A 23,373-nucleotide genomic window follows, 5' to 3' on the forward strand; every position below is an offset into this window, starting at 1 on the left:
TTTGTATAGATAGGTTCAGAGTAGAGTCAATGTAGATGCCTAAGGTTTTCACATCCTTTGAGACCTTGAGGTTGTTAACATCAATGTTGAAGGAGTTGAAGCTTATCAAGATTATTGAGTTTGGATTGTGAGCCCAAGAGGAGTAGTTCAGTCTTGTCATCATTTAGACATAGTCCATGCTTGGCCATCCAGGCCTGGATGATAATGTAAATGTCATTCAGCGCTTTGGAGTCTGCAGTATAGTCTCCGGTGAGAGGGAGGTGTATTTGGGTGTCATCAGCATAATTAGTGTAGGTGACAACCAAATAGTTAAGATCACCAAACAGTGGTTTTGTGAACACATTATATAAAGTGGGGGAGACACTTTAAAGACTGTCTTTACCTATCCACCATAATAGGGTGGCCTCTCAGAATCCAACCCCAGGGTATCTTCTGAAAATCCATCTTAACACCTGCCTTTGCTTGGAGGCCGAGGAAAGCGCAGTCAAAGATGGTGTCCAAATGGAAGTTGCAGAGGGGTACCACATGGTTTGCCTATGAGGAGTGGTCCAAAGGTTGGAAAACCTCACGGCACCTGCAGGAGGTGATATGAAGTTACCCATAGAGTAAGTCATTGAGGACCAGTCCATCCAAAAAACAAAAGAGCCTCTGCTGACTGCCGGTGGTAGTGCGATAGAGGAACACAGCCTGCTGGAAGGCTGCTCCATCTTGTAAGGTGAAGAACCGGCTGACTCCTGAGGCAAGTACATGTCCAAGTATCAATCCTTAAGTTTTCATCAAAATGGCACCAGAGCACTACTTTCAGTCAAACATATCCTAATGTTTTGGCAGGACTGTGCCATACTTGGAGCGAGGAGGGTTCTTGCCCTTCTCCTTGCTCCATACTGTAGGCCCAAGAGGGCCCTTGGGTCAGAACCCAACAACAGACGTCTGAGGGGACTCTGGGACAAAGTGTTGGGCCCACAGGCTGGGTGCTCCAGTAGCAGGCTCTGAACACTGGGGGATCACTGTGGCCTGCACCTGGTAGGGGGCCTGATGAACCTATGCTGTTATCACTGGGTAAAGGTCTCGACGGACGCTTGGTACCACTAGTACAAGGCCCCAATAGACCATGAATATCACCACTGGTGGAAGCCTGGCGAGCCTCGGGGACACTTTACGGTTGCAAACATCGAAAAGACTGCTAGATCGATCAAAGATGTGGTTTCCTCTGGAAAAAAAAGCAGGGAGGCATACATATTCTGTCCCTGCAACTTGATGATGCGCTGAAGAGGACCCTGAGGCACCATGATCTCCTCCCAACTATGGATATGCTTCATTAGGGACTGGTATGTGAGGGTGCCACAGGACACACTGGCGTCCACGAAGTGATAGTCTAAGGCTGCTAGGGCAGAATTCCATTTGTGGGAATTCGGCAGACTCATATAATGGGACCCCCAACTCTTTTTGCTTTCTCACCTTTTTTTAGGGGCTAGGGGGAGAAGGTTGACATGTATTTTGGTGGTCAGAGGAAATGCTGCTTTAGTACCCCTGCCTGAATAGACCTTTTTAACTTGGGTTATATGGCATTGCATCATCCATAAGGTGCCCCCTCCCAGGAGTTCCTTCCAAGAACCTCATTATGGTACTACAGTTGTTTTAGCACCCTAAATTGGATTTATAGGGTAGGCTAGTGATAGGAAAGGATATGATATGTTATTTATAATGCGCTTAATACCCAGAGGATTCTAAGCGCGGACCCGGGGATCGAACCTGTGGTGCTCTGTGTCGTCTTGCTTCCAAGGCGAGCACGTTGCCCCTGAGCTATCCTCCCGACACCCGGGCAGCTAATATTTAGTTTTGGCTTCATCAGGGGTACAAGAAGATTTACAACATTAGTAGCCCAATGTACCTTTTAAGGTAGCCATTGGGTTATTAATGGGTTTAAGTCCTACTCTCAGCCATTGTGTTTTAGTTGGTTTCCTTTGTTCACAGTAACGAGGAGGCAGGACTAAAATGGATGTTCTGCCCACTTGGGTGCTTTGTGAGCCCAAAATGGCAGCCTCCATAGGGGCTTGGACTGGTTTAGACCAGTTCCTGGCTCTCGGCAGGCCACTACACCACCTTTTGGGGGAGTGGTGGAAGGGGTCCTGGGTGTATGGTGGCTTTTGGGGTCACCTTGATTGACTGACCACTAAAACCGTTGTCTTAAATTCATAATGGGATTGGTGGACTAGTAGAAAGTGGTCCATGTGTGTAAAAGGGACATTGTTAGGTAAGAATTGATGAAGTCACACTGAGCCTACACAACACTTATCCGCTTGGTATTAGGTAACCCACCTTTTGGTATAGGTCTGTACTAGACAAGTTGGTAGTGTGACTGAGCAGCCAGGCCTATGTCAAGAGGGGTAAATGTGAGTTGTACAAATGAAATACATAAATACAAGCAGCCAAGTAAAACACTCAAGGTTTCAGTTATAAATACGTTATTTTGTTTAATTAACATCAACTTCTAAATAAGCAATCTTTAAAAAGGCAATTTGGTTAATGTAAATATACATTAGAATAACTTTCAGAATCAAACAAGTTAGTGGACAATCTTTGGATATGCTTCTTACACACTTCCTACACCCTGAGGTGACTTAATTCACTAGGGTAGTAATGGCATTTATATACTTTGCAGATTCTGAGGTTGCAGAAAGGAAAGGTTTAAGGAAGGAAAAAGGTTAAACAGGTTCTCAGTAAATGTGAGGACAATTAAATCTTCCAATGAAATCTACACAGGCGTTTTCCAGCAGTAACAGTCTAAAACAAGTTACCACTTACGAGAGACAAACATTGTTAAAGGTATTTGTACCGCGCACCATAACCAACGGAGTTCGTCCCCAGATGCTTTGGCGGATCTGTAAACGAGAAGGTGGGGATGGGTTAGTAAGGTGAAGAGGCAGTAGGATAGTGAGAGGAGTGGTGATTATTGGCAGCTTCAACTCGGTATACACCGGGTGCTGAGCTTTGGTGGGAGTATCGGATCGATGTCAGTTCTCATGTGTGGTCGGTGTGGGTTATGTGTTGTTGCAGTGTTGTAAAGTGCGTGCGGCTTGTTGTGCAGAAGATGGTTGTGTGAGTTTTTTTTTGTGAAATAAGTATGCAGAAGGTTTGACTTTTTTGATTAATGAGTTATATGACATTTAACACACTAACATTCACAATTCTGTCTAAGTTTGGCACTTGCTAACCTTCCTAATTCCATTTGAGTGTGGCGCAGGCTAATGTTCACAGTTCTATCTAAGTGTTGGACATGCTAACATTGCCAATTCCAATTAAGTGTGGCACCTGCTAATATTCACAATCCTGTCTAGATGCGACGCAGGCCAATGTTCAGTGCGGCATATGCCAACATTCATAATCCTATCTAGATGTGACGGAGGCCAAAGTTAAGAATTCCATCTAGGTGTGGCACATGCTAACATTCACAATCCTATCTAGATGGGATGCAGGCCAAATGTAAGACTTCCATTTAAGTGTAGCACATGCCAACATTCACAATCCTATCTAGAGGTCCTATCTCATGAAATCTATCAATATCAAAGTCAATGGACTAGAAGAGTTTTCAGGGAGCGAGGACAGCCAAAGTAAATTGGGGCACAGTCTCTATGGAGCTGAGGCACTTCTCTGATCAGGAACAGTCTTGCACAAAGTTAGAGAGTTTGTAGAAAATCACTTGTAGGGTCACAAGCTGTTAAGCCTGTGCAAAAGAGTTGAGGTGAACTCCGAAAAGTAAGCCACTGCAATTGCCAACTGAGAAAAGCACAGCTAAAAGGCAAGAAGGTAAGTACCCTAAGCCTAAACAGTACCTCTGGTTTGAAGAAGAGTGGTCTAGCTGGATTCTGTCTTGCTGCAGCTTTACAGACCCTTGTTCCTGAGCCTCAGTTGCAGAGGATATCTGGGGGGGCTCCTGCAGCGGTACTTGGGAGGTCGTCGGCAGTTACGGGCTGTTTCGGTTCAGCTGCATTTTGTGGTTTCAGAGCTTAGCAAACAGCAACGTTGAGGAGCTCAGATACCAGTTGGGCTTCCTTCACTCCTTGGGTCCTGCCCTCTGGTCGTCCTGCTTCTGGAGGGTCCTTAGATGACTCCTGGAGCTTCTAGCCGGATTTCAGGCGTTGCACTCGACTACAGATTTCTCGACCTCTGGCACTCTTCCAGCAGCCAAGAAGTACAGCCATTCGGGGAAGATGGTCCAGTGGAGTCACAGTAGCAGGGCTTAACCGGGCAATTCAAAGGTCCAGGAGGATGTAGCAAGCTTCGTTCACGGTGTAACGCTCACCTGATTCCCACGGAGGCGCTGGTCTAGGCAGGAAGGTGTCTGTGACTCGAAAAGTGATGTGCAGGACTCGATTGGCTTCTGGGGCTGAGCCTCTTCGCACTGTGTGTCGAACTCGAAGGGTGAGATTTCTGCAGGTGAAAGAATATGGGGGTTAATGATCTGGGCTGTTGAGTGTCCCTCTCTCTCTCTCTCTCTCTCTTCCTAGCTTCTCCGTAGAGCCCCCAGGTCAACGTGCTCACCTTAGATAGGTGAATGCTGGACTCTCCATCTGCGTCTGGTGCAGGGTGCCGTTGCCAGTTCCTTCACTGGGTGAAACGTAGGCCTCTTGACATCAGAGGATCGCTACCGCGGTTAACTGCACGAGCGGTGAGTTTCCGGACACCTTTTTAGTCCTTATAGTCTTTAGGTGCGTGGGCACGTAATATAGAACAGGGCTTGATATGATGCTTTCTCCTATTTGTTTTGCAGGGCTCTTGGAATAGAAGATGGTGTGAAGGGAGCCGAAGCTGGAGCCAGAGCCTTGGGACGAAGCGCTTGGAAATGCGTAAGTAATTGCAAGCGCTCTAACTGTCTCTTTTCTCTTGCAGCTGTGAGTTCGTGCTGAAGAGTTACTGGAAAACGCCGGAGTATTTGCAGGCGTTCTATTGTGGCGAGCGCGATGGGCGTAAGTAAATACCTGTCTAATGTCTTTTCTTTTGTATTTCAGATGCTGGGTCGCAGCGTTGAAAACATCCGGAATGCACGGAGTGCTGGTAAGTAATAACTATGCTTCTGTTTTCACAGGCAGAGATGCAGCGTGAAGAAATGGTCGCTGCCGATGAATCAGGTGAGGAATGCGCCGCATGTGAAGGTTGCCGTGCTAACCTGTTGTTTCTTATCTTTACAGGTGCTGCTGAAGACTGGATTCAGGAATGGTAAGTATTGTTCTTGCAGGTTCTGCTGAAGACTGGATATAGGAGTGGTAAGTATTGTTCTTGCAGGTTCAGGATCGGAGGAAGAGAAGCTGGAACAGACTCGGTGAGCGTTCTGCTGCAGATGCAGAATAACGCGAAGCACGTTTCATCAATCGGGTGTGGTTTAAATAGCCTTGGAGTGATGAGGCGTCTTCCTCCACGGCCCCCGCCTAGGTAAGAAAAGAGTTCCTGTTCCAGAAGAGTTCCAGTGTTGTATCCAGGGAGTGGAGCTTGCCCCACCCAGGTAAGAAAGTAGTTCCGGCTTACTGAGGATTCCTATGCAGCTGGTAAGTAAGCAGCATGGTCTGCTGCAGGTAAGTCCACCCAAGCATCTTCATATATATTATGAGCCCGGCGCTTCCAGTGCCGGGACCGATGGCATTGATGAGCCTGGCGCCACCGGCGCCAGGACAAGGTCCGAAAGGTCCCAGTGGGGACCGGCTGGTGCCTAGGATTAAGGTTAGGGGCCTGCTTCCAAGGACGTTGGGCTGGTCCTGGCTCCTTGGAAGCAGTGATCATGACACACGGCTTCTTCGTCGGGTGTTTCTCCCAGTGGTCGACTCTGGCTCTAGTCCCAAAACCCTCACCTTTTAAGCAGGTTTCTCCCATTCATGCACAGTTTAGGCTGTCAATCACACCGCAGGGTGGCTGTCCTGAAAGGAAAGCCAGCCAATCAGGACTCGTTGCATTCAGGCATTCCTAGAGACAAAGGACAGGGGAGTTTCGGAAACCTCCCTCACATCTTGTCCTCCCAGACACACTGGAGCCAGAGGCGAGCTTCAGGGCTGAAGCCCGCCAAAGGCAAGACAAAGGGCTCGAGTCCGTTCCGAGTAAAACTAAGAACGTCCTCACAAACTGAAAATGGTGAAAAAAGAATGACAAAATGGTCACCCATGGGTGCTGTACTGCAGCTGTGGGTTCAGTCTGCGCTAGAAAAGCACAATGGTAGGAAAATTAAACCACTGCCACCAGCCATTTAATGTAGTGATGGTAACATAAAATTGTTACATGAGGGAGTAGGATAAGGGGCTACTAGGTAACCCGCCATCACTCCACGTAAAATGGTGTGTGCTGGACCTACAAAGAGAAAAGGTAAGTAAAGTCAATTTCACTTTACTATTCTTGGGAACAGTAGTTCACAGATGAAAAGGTATTTAAACCTTATGAGAAATCTAAAGGATTTCTCGGTGACACTGCACTGAAGGTGCTGTGTGTCACAATACAAAAAGCATATGCCTATGGAGTTTGTCAGACTCCAAAAACAGTGAAAACACAATCCAAACCAGGTCAAAAACACATGAGTGAGAAAAAAGTCTCAATCACTCTAGGGTAAAAATTAAAAAGTCCCAAATCCAGCAATGAGCTGGGGGTCTCTAAGGTGGGAGGAATTAAGCACTACAATGAAAATTCTCTGTAACAGACATATATGGGGAAACCCTATTCCAAAGCCCAGTTCTTCCGATTTCTCACCGTCTCCTGCCACTGCTGCATTTTTAGGCCCTCTTCTGGTCATACTGGCTGAATGCAGTGGTGTGGACATAATTCAGATTTGGATTTTTGGCTGCTCTGTGCCCTTTCAGAGTCTTCCTCAACCTGCTACGTGTCCTCATCTGCGGGGGGGCAAGCCATTCGGCGGGCATATTTAATGCTGCTTACCAAATTGTACCTACCGCCTTGGTTTTTGAAGCTGATGCTGCCTGTAAAGGTTGCCATTACATTCAGTTCAGCCTGTAAAGAAAGTGTTTACTCAAAGGGTTGTTCTACTTTCCTGGAACAGTGTTTTCATGAATCAACACTGTAAGAGCATTCCTCTGGGCCCTGGAGTGAATGGTTATTCAAGATATTCACCTTCAGGGGTCACCTTGGCCTGTGGTTAGTTTGCCACAGGTACGGTTAACAATGGGGGCTGAATCGTACTCCCGATTCACTGCTGCTAGGTCTCAAACACTTCCCTGTATCTCTTGTCCTGGGTCAGCTGCATTCTTCTGGGTACCCGTGGCTAGGAACTGGTTCTTACCTGGCTTTTCAGCATACCCACAGGCAAGCCTACAGACTTTGTCATGTTATTTCCTGTAGGGCACTTTATTCAACTTTTACAAATGACACTGAAAGGTACTTCCCTGGACTGTGGCATGGTTCTAGGGTTCCCCTAAGGCCCCTTTAGAAAAAGTGCAGCAGATGACTTCTGTTCCTGTACAGCTCTGCAGATCCTGCTGTTCCTGGGCCTCAGTCATGGGGACAAGAGGGAGGACTTCTGGGGACTCCGGCACTGAAATGGGACGGTCACTGCTCGCAACCAGCAGTCTTCAAACAAGTGGAACTTCAGTGTTTCAGCCCCTTGAGTCTACCGCAAATAGCACCACTGTGGTTCCTGGCGGTCGAGACGGGCTTTCCTTGCTTCTGGGGTCCCGCACTCTGTTGAGGGGGCCCAGGCTCAGTCAGTCCTGAGGATCTTCATGGAGCTCTTGGCCAGCTTAAAAGCAACGCACACAAACTGGTGTTCCTCTCCCTAGCTATTCTGTTCCAGCAGTGACTGCAGTGGAAATTCAACCAGCTCCGAGAGAATGTCCAGGTGGCTTACTTTGGAGTTGATTGGTTCCACCAACTCAAAAGGGAGAGGTCATCCTTGCAGGGGATTCTCTGTCGATACGAATTTGAAGTTTCAGCACAGCAGCAGGGCTTCACCGGGCAAACCAACAGTCCAGGAGTTGCAGCAGGCGTCTGCTTCAAGTTCTTCTTCGAATTCCTTCGTGGAGTGGTCGAATCTGCCTTCCAATCCAAAAAGCCTCGCTGTTTGGCAAGATTGTATGCAGTAGCCTTAGGGTGCACTACAACCACCCTGACCTCCTGGCAGTAGTAACCCAACTTTTGGTATAAGTCTGTACTACACAGGTTGATAGTGTGGACGAGTAGCCAGGCTCATCTCAAGAGGGGTCAATGTGAGCTGTAGGGGAGTTACACACAGGTTCAGAGTGACAAGTATTCAAGCAGACATTTACCCACAGGGTTTCTTGATAAAACATTTATTAATTTATTTACCAGTCAATTAATATAATCCTTCTTCAGAAGGGAGCACCGTAAAACGCCACACAAATATACTTCAAAAGTATACACTCTCTTAAGTTCAGAATCAGTAAATACCCATTTGGGATGGCACACAGCAGAAACCTACACCCACAGGTGACTTCAATTGCAAGGGTGCTGTTGACATTAATGTATTACTGTTGGCATTCAGATTTAGTTATGAGCAAGCAAAAAGGTAAAAGATTATTAGAGCAAACAAGATACCACAAATATTTCTCAAGTAGGCAAATGCTTTCAGATCCCCCAATAAGAGTCATTCAGTTAAAACAGGCTAAGCCAAAGTCAATAGGCAAGAGTCTATATGGGCTGAAGCACTTCTTTGAAGGCAAGTTGAAAAGTCTTTGTTTGCACAATGTTTGAGAAGTCTTTGAAGAGAAAGATGAATCAATGTAGGGCCACATGATGTTGGACCTGTGAGTAGTAGAAGATGCAAGCAACTCTACAGCAAGAGGTAAGTTCTCTTAGACTTTGTACAGTACCTTTAAAATGAAGAAAATATGTAGCAGATGACTCCTGTTCCTGTGCAGCTCTGCAGATCTCACTGTTCCAGGGCCTCAGTCGTGGGCACAGGAGGGAGGACCTCGGGGGACTCCTGCACTGCACTTGGACGGTCAAAACTCACAACCGGCAAACTTCACTTTCAGTGGCTGTTCAGTGTTTCAGCTCCTCGCATCTATCGCAAATAGCAACACCACGGTTCCTGGCTGTTGAGATGCACTTTCCTTGCTTCTGGGTTCCCGCACTCTGTTGAGGGGGGTCAAGCTCGGTCAGTCCTACTTCCTGGGAGTCCGGAGGATATTCCTGGAGCTCTTGGCTAACTTAAAAGCAGTGCACACAAACTGGTGTTCCACTCCCTGGCTCTACGGGTTCCAGCAGCAACTCTGTGGAAATTCAACCAGCTCCGAGATGGATGTCCAGGTGGCTTACTTTGGAGGTGATTGGTCCCACCAACTCAAGGGGAGAAGTCGTCCTTGCAGGGGCTTCTCTGTCGATGCGAACTTGGCATTTTGGCACTGCAGCAGGGCTTCACCAGGCAAATCAACGGTCCAGGAGTTGCAGCAGGTGTCTTCAAGTTCTTCTTCGGTTCCTTCGTCCAGTGGTCGACTGACTTCCAAGCCAAAGGACTTGTCTTTTATACAGTTCTCTCCCTTTCATTCCAGCCTAGCTGTCAATCACTCAGCAGGGTGGCTGTCCTTGCCGGACAGTCAGCCAGCCAATCATCACAGAGTGCATTTGGGTCTCCTAGGAGACTAAGCACAGGGAGTTTCGGGCACCTCCCTCACTTCCTGCCGACCCCAGACACCCTGGAGCCAGAGGCCGGCTTCAGTTGTGAATCCTGCCAAAGGCAAAATGAACAAAGGGACCAAACCTGGTTTGGCGCGCAGAGTAAATCTCAAGAAGGACCTTTCCACAAAGAAATGGTGGAAAAAGAAGACCGGGCCATTTTTGTAAAAATGGCACCCTTGAGTGCTTTACTGCAGCTGCGAAAGCAGCCCGCGGTAAATGCACACCACGGTAGTAAAAACGAAACCACTGCCACCAGCCGTTCAGTGAGGAAAGGGTAACTTAAAAATGTTACATGAGAAGTTAGACAAAAGGGGATACTAGGTAACCCCCTCCAGCACCCTATTGTAAGATATTGTGTGCTGGGTCTAGGAAGTTACAAATGTAAGTAAAGTCAATTTCACTTTACTGCTCTGGGAAACAGTAGTTTATCCCAGAGAAGGTATTTTAACCTTGGGGAAATCTAAGAGACTTCCCTGTGTCACTGCACTAAAGGTGCTGTGTGCCACAATGTAAAAGAGGATGCCTATGGAGTTTGTCAGACTGCAAAACCAAAAAAAACACAGAGTACAAAAATTACATTAAAATACATGAGATAGTGGGAAAAAGGGTCTCACTCTCTCCAGGTTAAAAAAAAAAGCAAGTCCTCAAAATCCAGCAAAGTTGCGGGGGTCTCTAAGGTAAAGGGAATTGGCACATTTCTGAGAATTCTCCCTAACACTCACCTTTTATGCAGCTTGCTCCCATTCGTTCCAGCCTAGCTGTCAGTCACCCAGCAGAGTGACTGTCCTTGCCGGACAGCCAGCCGGCCAATCACCTAAGAGTGCATTCCTGTCTCCTAGGAGACGGAGCACAGGGAGTTTCGGGCACCTCCCCTCCTTCCTGTCCCTGCCAGATACCCAGGAGCCAGAGGCGGATTTCACTCGTGAATTCCGACAAAGGCAAAATGAACAAAGGGACCAAACCTGCTTTGGCACACAGTAAATCTCAAGAAGGACCTTTCCACAAAGAAATGGCGAAAAAAAAAGACCCGGCCATTTTGACAAAAATGGCACCCATGGTGCTTTACCGTGGCTGTTAACGCAGCCCGTGGTAGAATCCCATAATGGTAGTAAAAAGTAAACCACTGCAACCAGCCGTTCATCGAGGAAAAGTAACATAAAATGTTACATGAAAAGCTAGTCAAAGGGGATACTAAGTAACCCCTCCAGAAACCGATTTTAAGACAAGTGTGTGCTGGGTCTAGAAAGCTACAAATGTAAGTAAAGTCAGTTTCACTTTACTGCTCTTGGAAACAGTAGTTTATCCCAGAGAAGATATTTAAACCTTTGGGAAATCAGAAAAACTTCCCCGTGTCACTGCACTGAAGGTGCTGTATGACACAATGTAAAAGATGATGCCTATGGCTTTTGTCAGACTCCACAACCAAAAGAAACACATTGTTCAAAATCACATTACAATACATAAGAGAGTGGGAAAAAAGGGCCATACTCTCTCCAGGTTACAAAAATCAAGTCCTCAAAATCCAGCAAAGTTGCTGGGGGTCTCTAAGGTAGAGGGAATTAGCACATTTCTGAGAATTCTCCCTAACACACAGCCCTAACCAGAAGGGTTGTGCAAAAATCTCCCTACCACAGGCATTCCAGATAGTGTGAATGGGCATCAGGCGCAGAGAACGGCACGTGCAGGACCTGCAGGTGAAGAAACTGGTTTGCCTTGGCAAAATAGGCAGAGGAACAATGGGGGTAGCCCGAAGAAAGAGAAAAAAGAATTAAAAAGAGAAAATCAAAAAATAAAGACAGATCACTGGTGCGCAGGCATCAGATAACGTTTGACCAAAAAAAGGCAACCGTAGGTACTGCTGGGGAGGCACAGTCGCCATGCACCGAGGCAGCATCCCAAACATAAAATCAAATTTGAAGGGTTCTGGTCCCTGTCCACATAGCATGCACACTCTATGGCGGAAAAGTAATGGGATGCAGGAGTACCTTTGATTTAAGCTTTGTCACGTCTACACCCCAGTCTATTGTGTAACCACCCCTAAAAAATAAAAATAAATAAAAATAATAATAAAAAAAAACTTCTGCATCTGCCACCAATCTGATCATTATATGTAGGCTGCATGAAAGCACTTGAATCACTGGGAACCATTGCCTTTCATCATTAGCCAATGCCTATAAACAGATGTTCTTACATTCCTTGTCACCAAGATTCTTATATGAAATCATAAAATGTGGATATGCAAAAATACCAGACAGCATGGTGCCAGATTAATCCAAGGTACACGCTTCACTCAACATACAGCATCCAGACCTTTGAGATCTGCACAGGTGCACACACTAACCATTCCCACTTTCAAGCTGCAGACAGCCAGAGGCTCGAGCTTCCCAGTCCTTGCGGCTAAGCTCTAGAACTCCCTTCCCAATGATTTTAGGAATGTGCCATCCATCCAATCCTTCAAAAATAAAACTACACAATGGCTGCACGAACAGGATGCCCTGGCCACCTCTCTGTAATTCATGCAGCTGCCACCCGCCAACTGGCTACTCGCTGTATATACTGTATATGTAAGCCGTTTGGCCTCTGTGTAATGCTCCTATCTCATGCTCCCAATCTTACTGTAAATATGTGTATATAATGTAACTTGTATCTATCGATTTAACACTCACCTGTAACTACCTTTTTTCAAACATGCGCCCTGATGCCCCTGCGCAGATTGCGCAATACAAATAAACAAAATACAAATACAAATATAGAAGGAATAGTTGGGCTGTCTTCTGGGCACACTGCTCCAAAATAGGGGAAAAATAGAGGGTGTTCGGAGGGTGGGGAGGTGTGAACTAGGGAGTGGGAGAAAAGTACTACAAAGGAAGGTTTGGCACTGGTGAAAATGAAGGACTAAGACGCACGAGGTACGAGTTGTAATCCTAGGTCTTGCACACTTAGATATCGGAAAAATGCATCATAAACTTATGCTTCTTTTTTCATACCTGCCATAAGTAGGAGCGTTAAAAATGGGGAAATTGCAGTATTAATCTGTACATAAGCGGATCTAAAGACTGGAGGGGGGTATCTGTACTTCTGTCCTCTATATGGCTGGGAGAAAGGCACAGAGCATCCCCAGCCAAGGTTCTCTATATGGTAGAATGGACGAGCAACCAAGACTTAAGCTCTCAGGAGGTGATGCAGACAGGCTCTTAAGTACAGTGAGTCCCCAAGACCCCACAAACGAATGTCCACACACTAGGTTAGGTGGTTACACAGCTTCTTTATACAAAATAAGATTCATGAGTATATATACACACATTTAAATAGTAACACTTTGTACTTGGAAATACTTATTCAAAGAATGGCAAATATGTACATTCTATGTGGTACCACACAATACTTAAATTCAGTAATATATGCACCTTAGACAGTTTTTAAAAGCCATGTGAATTCTTAAGTAAGGTGTATCAGCATAGAATAGGGGAGAAAGGCAGGTTAGTTGTGAACAGTGGCAGAATGTTTTGTTTAGACTAGGTATACAAACAATTGTGTATGAAGATCCCCCCCCAACCTGGGAAACCTGTAATGGAAGAGTTAGGGAGTAACTTATCTTGTCTTTTTACAGCCGAATCCAATAATGTGCAACACCTTCTGCTTTCTTTAAAAGGTTCTACCACCCCAAAGTACTGTAGAGGCCACAGGAGAACAGGATCAAGACGAATCTATGACCCCTGGACGACATATGAGGCTAGAAGATGCTCTTCCTCGTCAAGTACCTTTGCTGCCTTGGCAGGCGAAGTGGCAGAGTTTCTCGGTTTCACTCGACTATTCCCTTGGAGGATGGACCCCCCACCCTCCCTTGGAAGGAGCAGCCACTGGGATGCTGAGCCAATGAGAAAAATTGAACCAAAGTCTTTCTGAAGTGCAGCAGTTTTACTCTTTGCAGTGCTCTCCTTTGGTCTACGATTTCTCCCACTGTAGAAGTCTTGTGAAGATGAAACTTGCTGTGGGCTCCTTAAAGGCTTGGCGGATAAAACCAAGACCCCTGGTGGCGATGGCCGCTTTGGTCACTTTTGGTGTCGGGTTTCGGAATATCGCAGTTTCCAACCTTTTCAGTTCTTCGGTGCTGCAGCCGCAGCAAAGACCCCTGGACAGCTTCCATCGACCTGGACTCGACCACTGGAGTGGACCACATACCTTCACCAATTCTGGACCATCGGAACATCTTCGATAGCTTCTGATGGCCAGTATCCCATCGTCGGACCTTCCTCTGCACTCAGCGACTCTGGACTCTCTATGGTGGGAAAAAGTGGTCAGTGAAGATGGCAAGGATGTCCTTTGATGCGTCCCTTAGGTAGTTTGGAACGTTCGCAGCTCCGGGTGTCTAGCAGCACTATGCCAGAGTACCCCCTCATCTGGGCGGTAGACAGTAACAGCTTGCAGAGGTCACAAACCGCACATCTGGACCCTGGGTGACACCAATGGACGCGAGATGTCCGGGCACCACTCTTCAGGACTCACAAAGACTCCTTCTCAGGAAGGCAGGCACACAGGACTGGTTTCCAGGGTACTTCTGAGGAAGTGTAGCAGGCTGCACGATGGTCCCTCGTAGCTCGGGGAGAGGTCTCCTTTGCAGGTCCTCTCTGGATCAGTCCTTGGAAGAACACAGCAGCCTTTGGATTACACAAAGAACATGCAGCAGAAGACTTCTCCTCCAGCTGTGCTTCAAGGAACAGCTTCTTTTTGCTTCAGCTTCTGAACAAATTGGTGAGAGGTCCCCAGATATACACATCTGTTGCCCATTCACTCGGAATGAGCGAGGCTCAGTTAGCCAATCACGCAGAAGGGCATTCATGCAGGCAGACAGCCAATCAGGCTCACAGGCATTCAGGCCATTCATTCCACCCAGCCAGCCATAACAAAGAATGTGGATTGGGGTACATACCCAGCCTTTGAGCACACTACTGCATTCATGTCAATTTCAGTCAGGGCCGTCTTAGTCATTGTGTAACACAAACAGAAAGCTGACACCAAGAACACAGAATGTGAGTTCAGTTCAGACTCCATTCATACAGGTCCCAACCCGAGGGTGTAGCCACAACACACAGCCTCTGGGAAGGCTCCAGTCAGTCTGACCTGAGGCTGCCCCAGGGCCATATATGGTATTTCCACCCAACAGCCAGCCAGAAGGAACGGACAGAGTCAGAGCTTCACAGGACTTTGGGAAATAAGGTAAACGGCAATAGAAACCAAGAGACCACAGTGGCTATCTTTCCTTTGTGTTAGAATACATTGAATCCTATGGCAGGGCCTGGGTGTCCGCAAAATGGAGGACACTCAGAGCGACTGCCAATTTGTATTTGTATTTTATTTATTTATAAAGCGCACCAGGCCCAGAGACATCCGGGCGCATCGCTTGCGTAGGTTACAACATGGTATGAGCAGACAAGGCATAGATTACATACATTTACAAGGAATTACATAGAGTTTACAGAGAATTACAGATAATTACATAGAGGATTATATACATAAATGTTACAGGTTAGCTGGTTGCATATTTACAAGTGGGTGAAGCTGAGAGCAGTCGTAAGGGTGATGGTGGCTAATGAGCGGAAGGGGGCAGGTCTTGGGCAGATAGCCAGGTTTTGGCCATTTTTTTGAAGGTATGGAAGGATGGTTCAGCTCTTAGTGGGTGGGGGAGCGAGTTCCAGAGTTTGGCAGCCATTACTGGGAAGCTGGTCCTGCCAGATCTTTGAAGGTTGAAGCGAGGTATGGATAGGCAGTTAGTCTGGGCACTTCTGAGGGGTCTAATGGAGGTGGGGATGGAGAATCTGTTGGCCAAGTAGCTAGGTGCTTGGTTAGAGAGGCACTTGTGAGTGAATGCAAGTGTTTTCAGGGATATTATTTGCGCTGAGAGCCAGCGAATATTTCATCTGGTGTCCGAGATATGTTGGTTTCTGGGAATATTTAGTGCGGCTCTGATGGTGTTGTTTTGGATGATTTGTAGCTTGTTGATATTGCAGAGATTAGTGCCGAGATAGAGAGTGTTGCAGTAATCGATTTTAGACATCACTAGGGTCCTGGCTAGTGTAGTACAGTTAGGTGGAGATAAGAAAGGGCGGCTGTCTGTGATGAGCTTACAAGTGTAAGCCGCAGCAGAGGACACTGCGTTAGTTTGTCTAGACAAGGATAGGGTGGAATCAATATAGATGCCCAGTGTTTTAGTGTCCTTGGAGGTCTTGATGGTATTGCCATCAATAGTGAGGGATTTTAACAGGGGGTCTAGTTTGCTGAGTCTTTGGTGAGAGCCAAAGGATGTGGAGCTCTGTCTTTTCGTCATTCAGACAGAGTCCGTGTTGCACCATCCAGGCTTGGATGACTTGGTAGATGGAGTTAACAGCAAGAGAGTCAGTGGTATAGTCTCCCGTGATAGGGATGAGTATCTGGGTGTCATCAGCATAATTTGTATATGTGACACCCAGATAGTCCAAAATATTGAATAGTGACTTTGTAAACATGTTGTACAAAGTAGGGGAGACACACGATCCTTGTGGTACTCCACGGGTGACCGGTGAGGGTTTGGCAGCGGGGAGAAGACCCTCATGGATCTGTTTTCCAGGAATGAACTGATCCAGACCGTTTCTTGGTCCGAGAAGTGGGCAGCTAGTTTGAAGTGGCGACAGAGTATTTGGTGGTTTACAAGATCGAAAGCCGCAGAAAGATCAAGTAAGAGCAGGAGGGCAAGTTTGCCCTCATCTTGTAGGTCTTCAATCGATCGATGAGGGCAGTTTCGGTACCATGCTAGGGGCGGAACCCGGATTGCCTCAGTCCAAGAAGTTTGTTAGATTCAAGGTACTCTTGGATCTGTAGGTAGGCAGCTCGATCAAGGATATTTTAGCAGAAAAGGCACTGTAGTGATGGGCCTGTAGGTGGTTGGTATATTAGCATCCAGAGATGTTTTTTTTTTTTTTAGGAGCGGGAAAACCGAGGCATCCTTTAGATTGTCAGGGACATCCCCAGTGCTGAATGAGGAGTTTATGAGAGTAGTAATGAAAGGAGCTAGGTCGTGAAAGGCTTCCTTAATAATGGATGCAGGGCATGGGTCTCCCTGGCAGTTGGTGGGTTTGAGGAGGTTAATGATATTTTCAACTTCTGTGACGGATAGAGGTGAGAAGCTGAAGGGTTTCAATGAGTAGGGTTGTTAGTGACTTTATGGGTATTGGGTAGTGGGTTTTTTGTCATTCATTTTGGTTTGGAGAAGGGCTATTTTCCCAAGGAGTGCATTTTGGATATTAGCACACCAGGTGCTGTCTTTGGCGCAAGTGTCGGATGGGGTGACAGGGGTTTCCAGCTCTTTTAGTATCCTGAACAATTCTTTAATGCACATGCACAGATAAAACCTAATGTAAAAGTAAGAAACATGCCCAAATTTGCATTTACCGAAATCTCCGAAGCCGAAGTAACTGACATCCTCAGACACCTCAAACTCTCACAATGCAAGGGTGATGCATGCCCCCCTAAAATTATCCAAGATTGCGCAGAACCACTCGCCCCTCTTCTCACAGCCTTCATCAATGCATCCTTCAAAACAGGCATAGTCCCAAACAGCCTTAAAGAGGCTTGGGTACGCCCTCTCTTAAAAAAACTGATGCTAGAACCTGCTAACCCTAACAACTACCGACCCATAACCACAGTCCCATTCCTCCCGAAACTACTTGACAAGGCCGCTCACAAACAGATTCAACTATACCTTGAATCGAATGCAATCCTAGGAAAAAGACAATCTGGGTTTCGGAAGGGACACAGAACTGAAACCGCCTTTCTAGACTTAAAAAATGAAATTACCAACATCCTAGACAAAGGCAAGCCCACTCTCCTCCTTCTCCTTTACCTTTCAGCTGCGTTTGATCTGGTAGACCACTCTACTCTTACCAATCACTTGACACACGCTGCACACTTCTCAAATGAGGCAGCATCCTGGGTAACATCATTTCTAGAGGGTAGAGCTATGAAAGTGTTTTCTAACACAACACATGCAGTACCCTCCACCATCCACTGTGGTGTGCCACAAGGTTCCTGCACTGCCCCCAAGCTTTATAATCTTTTTACCAAACCACTATTTGACAAACTAGAAGCGCTGGGGATCACCTACACTAATTACGCCTATGACACGCAGGTTTCTCCTCCCCCTGACAGGGAATTATCACCAAGACGCCTCTACCCTACGGCAAATCTACTCTACCATTCAAGCTTGGATGGCTACTAACGGCCTTTGCTTGAACGGGGACAAGACTGAAATCCTCATTCTAGGACTGAAATCCACCCTCTCCAACCTCAACCCACTGTACATCAATTTTAACAGACAATTGTATCATCCCAGTCCTATCCTCAGTCAAAACACTGGGGGTTCACATAGACGCCACGCTATCCATGGACAAACAAGTCAGTGCCATAGTCTCGGCCTCAGCACTGAGTACTAAACTCATTAACGCAATAAAACCATTCCTAACCAAGGATAACTGCCTCTACATCGCCCGAGCAACTATTGGAGCCAAACTAGACTACTGTAATGCGCTCCTAGCCGGTACCTCCAAAAAAAACGTATCTAGGCTCCAAACAACCCAAAACAACGCTCTCAGAGCAGCCCTCAGCATACCAAAAAGAGAACACATCACACAAGTCAGAAAGGCAGCTCACTGGCTCCCAGTCAAAGACCGTATCTCCTTCAAAATTCTCACAACCACCCATAAATGCATCAACCTCACAGCTCCCTCTTATTTATCTGACACGATAGGTAGATATCAATCCACAAGACCAAGAAGAGCACAATACTCAAATCAATTAGCAATACCTCGCATCAACAGAACTAAAGCATGAGGAATAGGCTTCCCCTTCCTCGCACCTAAACTCTGGAATTCTCTACCTACTGACCTTAGAGCTGACATCTCTCTTCTCCTTCCGAAAAAAACTCAAAACTGCCCTATTCAACTAACCCTGTTCTGAGGTGCTCCTGCTGCTCTTGCATATCTGTAAAAAAGTACATTTCGTCCAATGTAACAGTACGGACATGAACTGTTTTGTAACTAAATATAAGCAACACTGTAACTAGCGCCACGATGTCTTCGGTCTGCTGTGCGCTCAACAAATGTGAATAAATAAATAAATAAAATGTTGCTTTTTCAATGCGTTTGTTGTAGGTGTCTTTTTTCCCCTTCAGTATGTAGCTGCCACCAGCATGTAGCTGCCACCAGCCCACACCCTGCTCTGTGGACAACACACAGGTACCCAGAAACCCACATAAGGAGTACCAATGTGTACCCCCACCCATGGGTGCCATAAGGTTATCCCATGGTTGTTGTTCACCAAAAGGAAAACATGAAGAGCTGCACTGCCAGAGGTCCAGGCTGGATCTCAGTGGCAGAAAACAGAGAAAACGCACACATAGACGTGGTAGGACAAGGGCTAGGAGGCCATGTCCCCCCATAAGGCATTTCCAGCATTGCAGCGGGTGTCTACATTAATCGTTCTCTGCCTCCCACACAATTCCAGCCTGCATGGATTCTGCATTGTGTTGCTCAGGTACAAACATTAATTAATTGTTCCAAGTCAATACCCATCATAAATATAAACATGGTGCGTAAAAAATAGATCTGAATAGAAAGTGCTTCTAACCTTGGGCAAGTTGTGCCTCATTTTAAGTAAAATTTGGTAATTCAGAGGCTTCCAGAGGGAGTCGTCTGCCATAGCAACAGAAAATTGAGCAATGCATGGGATGAGATGCTTCGTCACTCTTTCTTGGAACTTTTCTTCTCCTCCCAACTGGTTCTCAAGCTGGAAAAGCAAACAGTACATGGTAATAGAGTACAACTCTCATTAGACTTTCACATAACTACCATCAAACAAACAACCTTTGTACGATTCCCAACGCAATACTTCCCAAATCAAAGGTATTGGACAGTGGAGAGGACAACCATCACAAATAATGTGCAGTCTTCCTCTTTTCAACCTCTGAAGTTGCAAGGCTGCTTCCTTCCCTGTGCAAGTTTACTCCAATACTATATTAAGTGCACAATAATGAGGCATGGTTCGCTATTACAAATAAAGTGGTTACTGTAAAAGTACAACATTCTGTGGCTTTTTGGTCAACTGCTTCCAAAGATAACAGCAAGCTGTGCAATATGTGTAACAAAAATTCTGTAAGTTTACCAGGCCCTTTGAAAATGTATGTCCCCATTGTAAAGAAGGCTTAATTCTGCAGCCGTGTTTAGGGAGTGAGAAGAAATTCCCACTGCTAGACCAAAGCGTTCCACACAAGATTTTGCTAGCTAAGCCAGAGGTAGCGATGACTGAGCAGTCAAATGCAACTCTGGGGAGAGTAGCAGGGCAGTTTAAGATAGTGCTCAAAGCTGGTTAGCCTACAGGTAATGATTACGGGCAATGTCCAATGTCAAGGGGATCGTTCAAGTGCCAAACCTACCTGTCAGAACCCTAGAAGATGCTCAGAGTTAGTGTACCATGGAATGAAGGGAGCAGTGGATTGGTGTCTGATTGGCTGAGTGGGATACATGCTCAATGTTAAAGATGGGACTGAATCTCATAGTTTTGCAGATGTAGTCAGGGCAGTGTAGTTAGTTTAACCCGACCATATACCAAGGTTTTATCTAAATACATAACTATGTGGAAATATACTATGTGGTCATTTACTTTGTGGGGTAGAGTGGACAGCAGGGGTGGTAAAGTTAATGGGGGAACCACATAGGAAGTTATTTTGATGAAACCTCATAGAACCGTCCATACAGCAAGCTGTGCAAACTTGTGTTAGGTATAAAATCCCTTTTTGCATATGTTTGTTAGGCCCCCTGAACCTTTGGCTATTTTTTGTGATTCCTTTCGACCATTTCAGTATTCTGTGCTTACTTGGGGACCTCCGTGGACCCTAAGGTAGGGGCTTCCACAAAGTAGTGTCTCTGGGTGAGTAAACTCCCTCAGAGTAAGCCCAGGTTTTACTTGGTACAGTGCAATTTTATATCATTGCTGCATCATGTGTGGTTATCTTATCACAAAGGGAGTCCTTCTTGCTCCCTAAAAAGAGCACAAAAATGGCAGATCTTGCTTGTGAATGGGAGTGTATATGTGTGTGTGTACAATACAACACATTTGAATCAAAAGAAGGTTATTCTGGCAAAAGGTCTACAAAGATGGGAAAACATAGCTGAGGCACAAACGCTCACTCGATACCACTACAAATTCAATGTTGTATATATGTAAACCCCCTAATACTCAAAAAGTATTGGGCATTTTGTTAGTACAAACAACTTCTTGTACCTCAACTATGTTATTTTCACTCTTTATACATATAAAAAATGTTTTTTGAGAGCATGCTAGAAAAGCGTGTCTTCTAAGTGTAGCTTATGCGCGCAGGTCATAAGTGTGTATCGTGTAAGTGCGTGTTGTTAGGAAAGATTTTCCTTTTGCACCTTTCCCTCCATAGATTCCTATGTGACCCCGTCTTTTGGCTTTATTTTTTTAACCCTGTCCTGATTTTTGGAGGTCAGTAAAGCTTCTGCTTTACTTCCCTTGCCTGTTTTACTCATTCTTATGTGGAAAATGACTGGTCCCCAAAACTGTCAGTACTAAGAGTCTTTGGTCTCTCTTTTGGAATTCTTGTATGTTTACAATTGCACACATTACCTTACTTTGAAGTGCAGTTAGGATAGTTGGTGCAAGGCTTTTTGATTACTTTGACGATGTGCCTAAGACAAGCTGGTGGCAGCTGTGTGAATTTTAGCAGGTGATGGCAACACCCGCCTAATGGTGGGAATACATGGGTGTTCGTTTTTTTTAAAAAAAATATCAATCTGGGACAAGACTTTAGAAAGCCCACCTTTAGTGCACAGGGTCACACCCCTTAGGTTTAGCATGAACTACCCAAAGGTTTGATAGCAATGGCTGCGCAGCCAGGCTTAGTTTAGGAGGGGTGTAGTGAGGCAAAAATAACTCCGAGCATACACTCAGTTCAAGGAAACACTTACACACTAGAAGTTATATAAAAATAAGTATTTATTTTATATACACTAAGGCTTACAACATTTAAGAAAGGTACGTACTATGACACAGTAGTATAACCACAGAATACGTGCAATATCCAGAGGATGAAAATACTTCAGAACATTTGTAAGGTAACATAAAAAGTGGCAGAAACTTCTTCTGAAACCAGTATACAAACTTGACCAACTTGTGTAACTTTAGTTAACCCCTGCTTAGCCAATCTTAGGAAGTCCAACCCTATCCTAGGTGAGTCTCACACAGTCAAGGGAGACACTTCGGGTCCAGTGACCAAAGGCTGAGGGAGAAAGGCAGGCAGGCAGTGGACAAGGCAGAATCTATGAAGATTTCTTCAGGTTTACAGGTGAGCATCACTTGGGTTTCTTTGGTTAAGGAGCACAAAGGTTTGTCGACCCCAATGCAGGCCTCAGAGGGGATGCAAGTAAAAGCTTAATGGCAACCCTCCGAAGCACAGGAACAAAGCAGGCCCCAGGTAAGTATTAGGGGCTGAACAGTACCTTGTAAGCAAAGAAGTTGGTGCAGCAGGACGGTCGCCAAGGAGAGGCGATAGCAGACCCCGGTTCAGATTCTTAGCGAGTGAAGAAAAGGTTTGGCGATGGATCGGGTGGTTGTCCTGAAGCAGTTGGATGCCCAGAAGATCTTCGCAGCACAGGCTCGTTGGTGCCCCTTTCAAGGCTCAGTTGAAGGATGGTTGTCGTACAGTGGAGTTTACACCCTTTCTCTGTACTCGTCTCGTCTGAGGGGACTTTCAAGAGCGGAACCTAGTCACGGGAAGCCCAGAAGGATGCCTACAAAGTTTCAGAACAAACGCACTTCAGAAGATGTTGCGACGCAAAATGGCAAGGGACCCCAGGCATTGAGGAATTGCAGGCCGTGGCGGTCGCAGCTCGTCCAGGGATGGTGAAAAATGCAGTTTGTCTCGGGACTGGTTAGGCCCACCAGTCCAAGGGAGGCAGCTGTCTTCCTGGAGGCTTCCCTGTCGCACAGAAGTTGAGGTCAGGACTGTAGCGGTTACTGAGCCGGCTCTGGCTGTCACTGCAAGTGGCTGTGGGCGTCTTTTGGATCTTCAGTTCCAGTGGTCAATTCACAGTTTGTGCTTCAAGAGACTCTTCTTTTATGTAGGAAAACTGGCTGAGCCCACCAATCATCAGAAATGCATTCATTCATTCATTCATTCATTCAATCCAATGGGGACGGTCAGCCTCCCAGCATAAAATGGTTCTAAGGCAGACACACTGCATGACAAAGACCAGGGTAGTTTCGGTCACCACCCCCACTTCCTGTACTTTCAGACACTCAGTCTTGGTGGGCTTTCCAAGGGAAGCCCGCCAAAAACAAAAGACCCATCAAGACCTCCCCCACCCGGGCAGGTAGAAGAAGGCTCAAGAAAGACCAAGTCATCAAGAACAGGGCTTAGAACAATACAGCTGTTTTAGGCAAATGGCGACCCTAGTTTCCCTTACCGCAGCTGAGAAGGAAGCCTGTGACATAAGTGCCCATAATTCTGTAAAAATACATACACTGCCACCAGCCTGTCAGATTAACTTGGAACAGTAACTAAAACTAACTGGAAAAGGGAGAAAAAGGAGACTAGGTTTCCCCTCAGCACTCCACTTAAGGGGGGGTGTGCTGATCTCGCAAAATAAAAGGGAGGCGGGACAAAACATTTCTTCCTGACCTGGTAACATGTGTTAA

The 23,373-nt window shown here is 46.1% G+C and overlaps 1 protein-coding gene across 2 annotated transcripts in view; it reads right to left on the reverse strand.

Annotated features, from left to right (window-relative positions):
* HEATR1 (HEAT repeat containing 1) overlaps window positions 1-23,373 on the reverse strand; it is a 1,158,897-nt gene that overhangs the window by 13,390 nt on the left and 1,122,134 nt on the right. For both annotated transcript variants that reach the window (XM_069607931.1, XM_069607932.1), the window contains exon 43: window positions 19,285-19,443. In XM_069607931.1, coding sequence (XP_069464032.1) covers window positions 19,285-19,443 — 159 coding nt within the window. The remainder of the gene's footprint in view (window positions 1-19,284; window positions 19,444-23,373) is intronic.

The sequence above is a fragment of the Ambystoma mexicanum genome, chromosome 4q, assembly GCF_040938575.1.
Source record: "Ambystoma mexicanum isolate Mex_15411 chromosome 4q, UKY_AmexF1_1, whole genome shotgun sequence".
NCBI classification, from domain to species: domain Eukaryota; kingdom Metazoa; phylum Chordata; class Amphibia; order Caudata; family Ambystomatidae; genus Ambystoma; species Ambystoma mexicanum.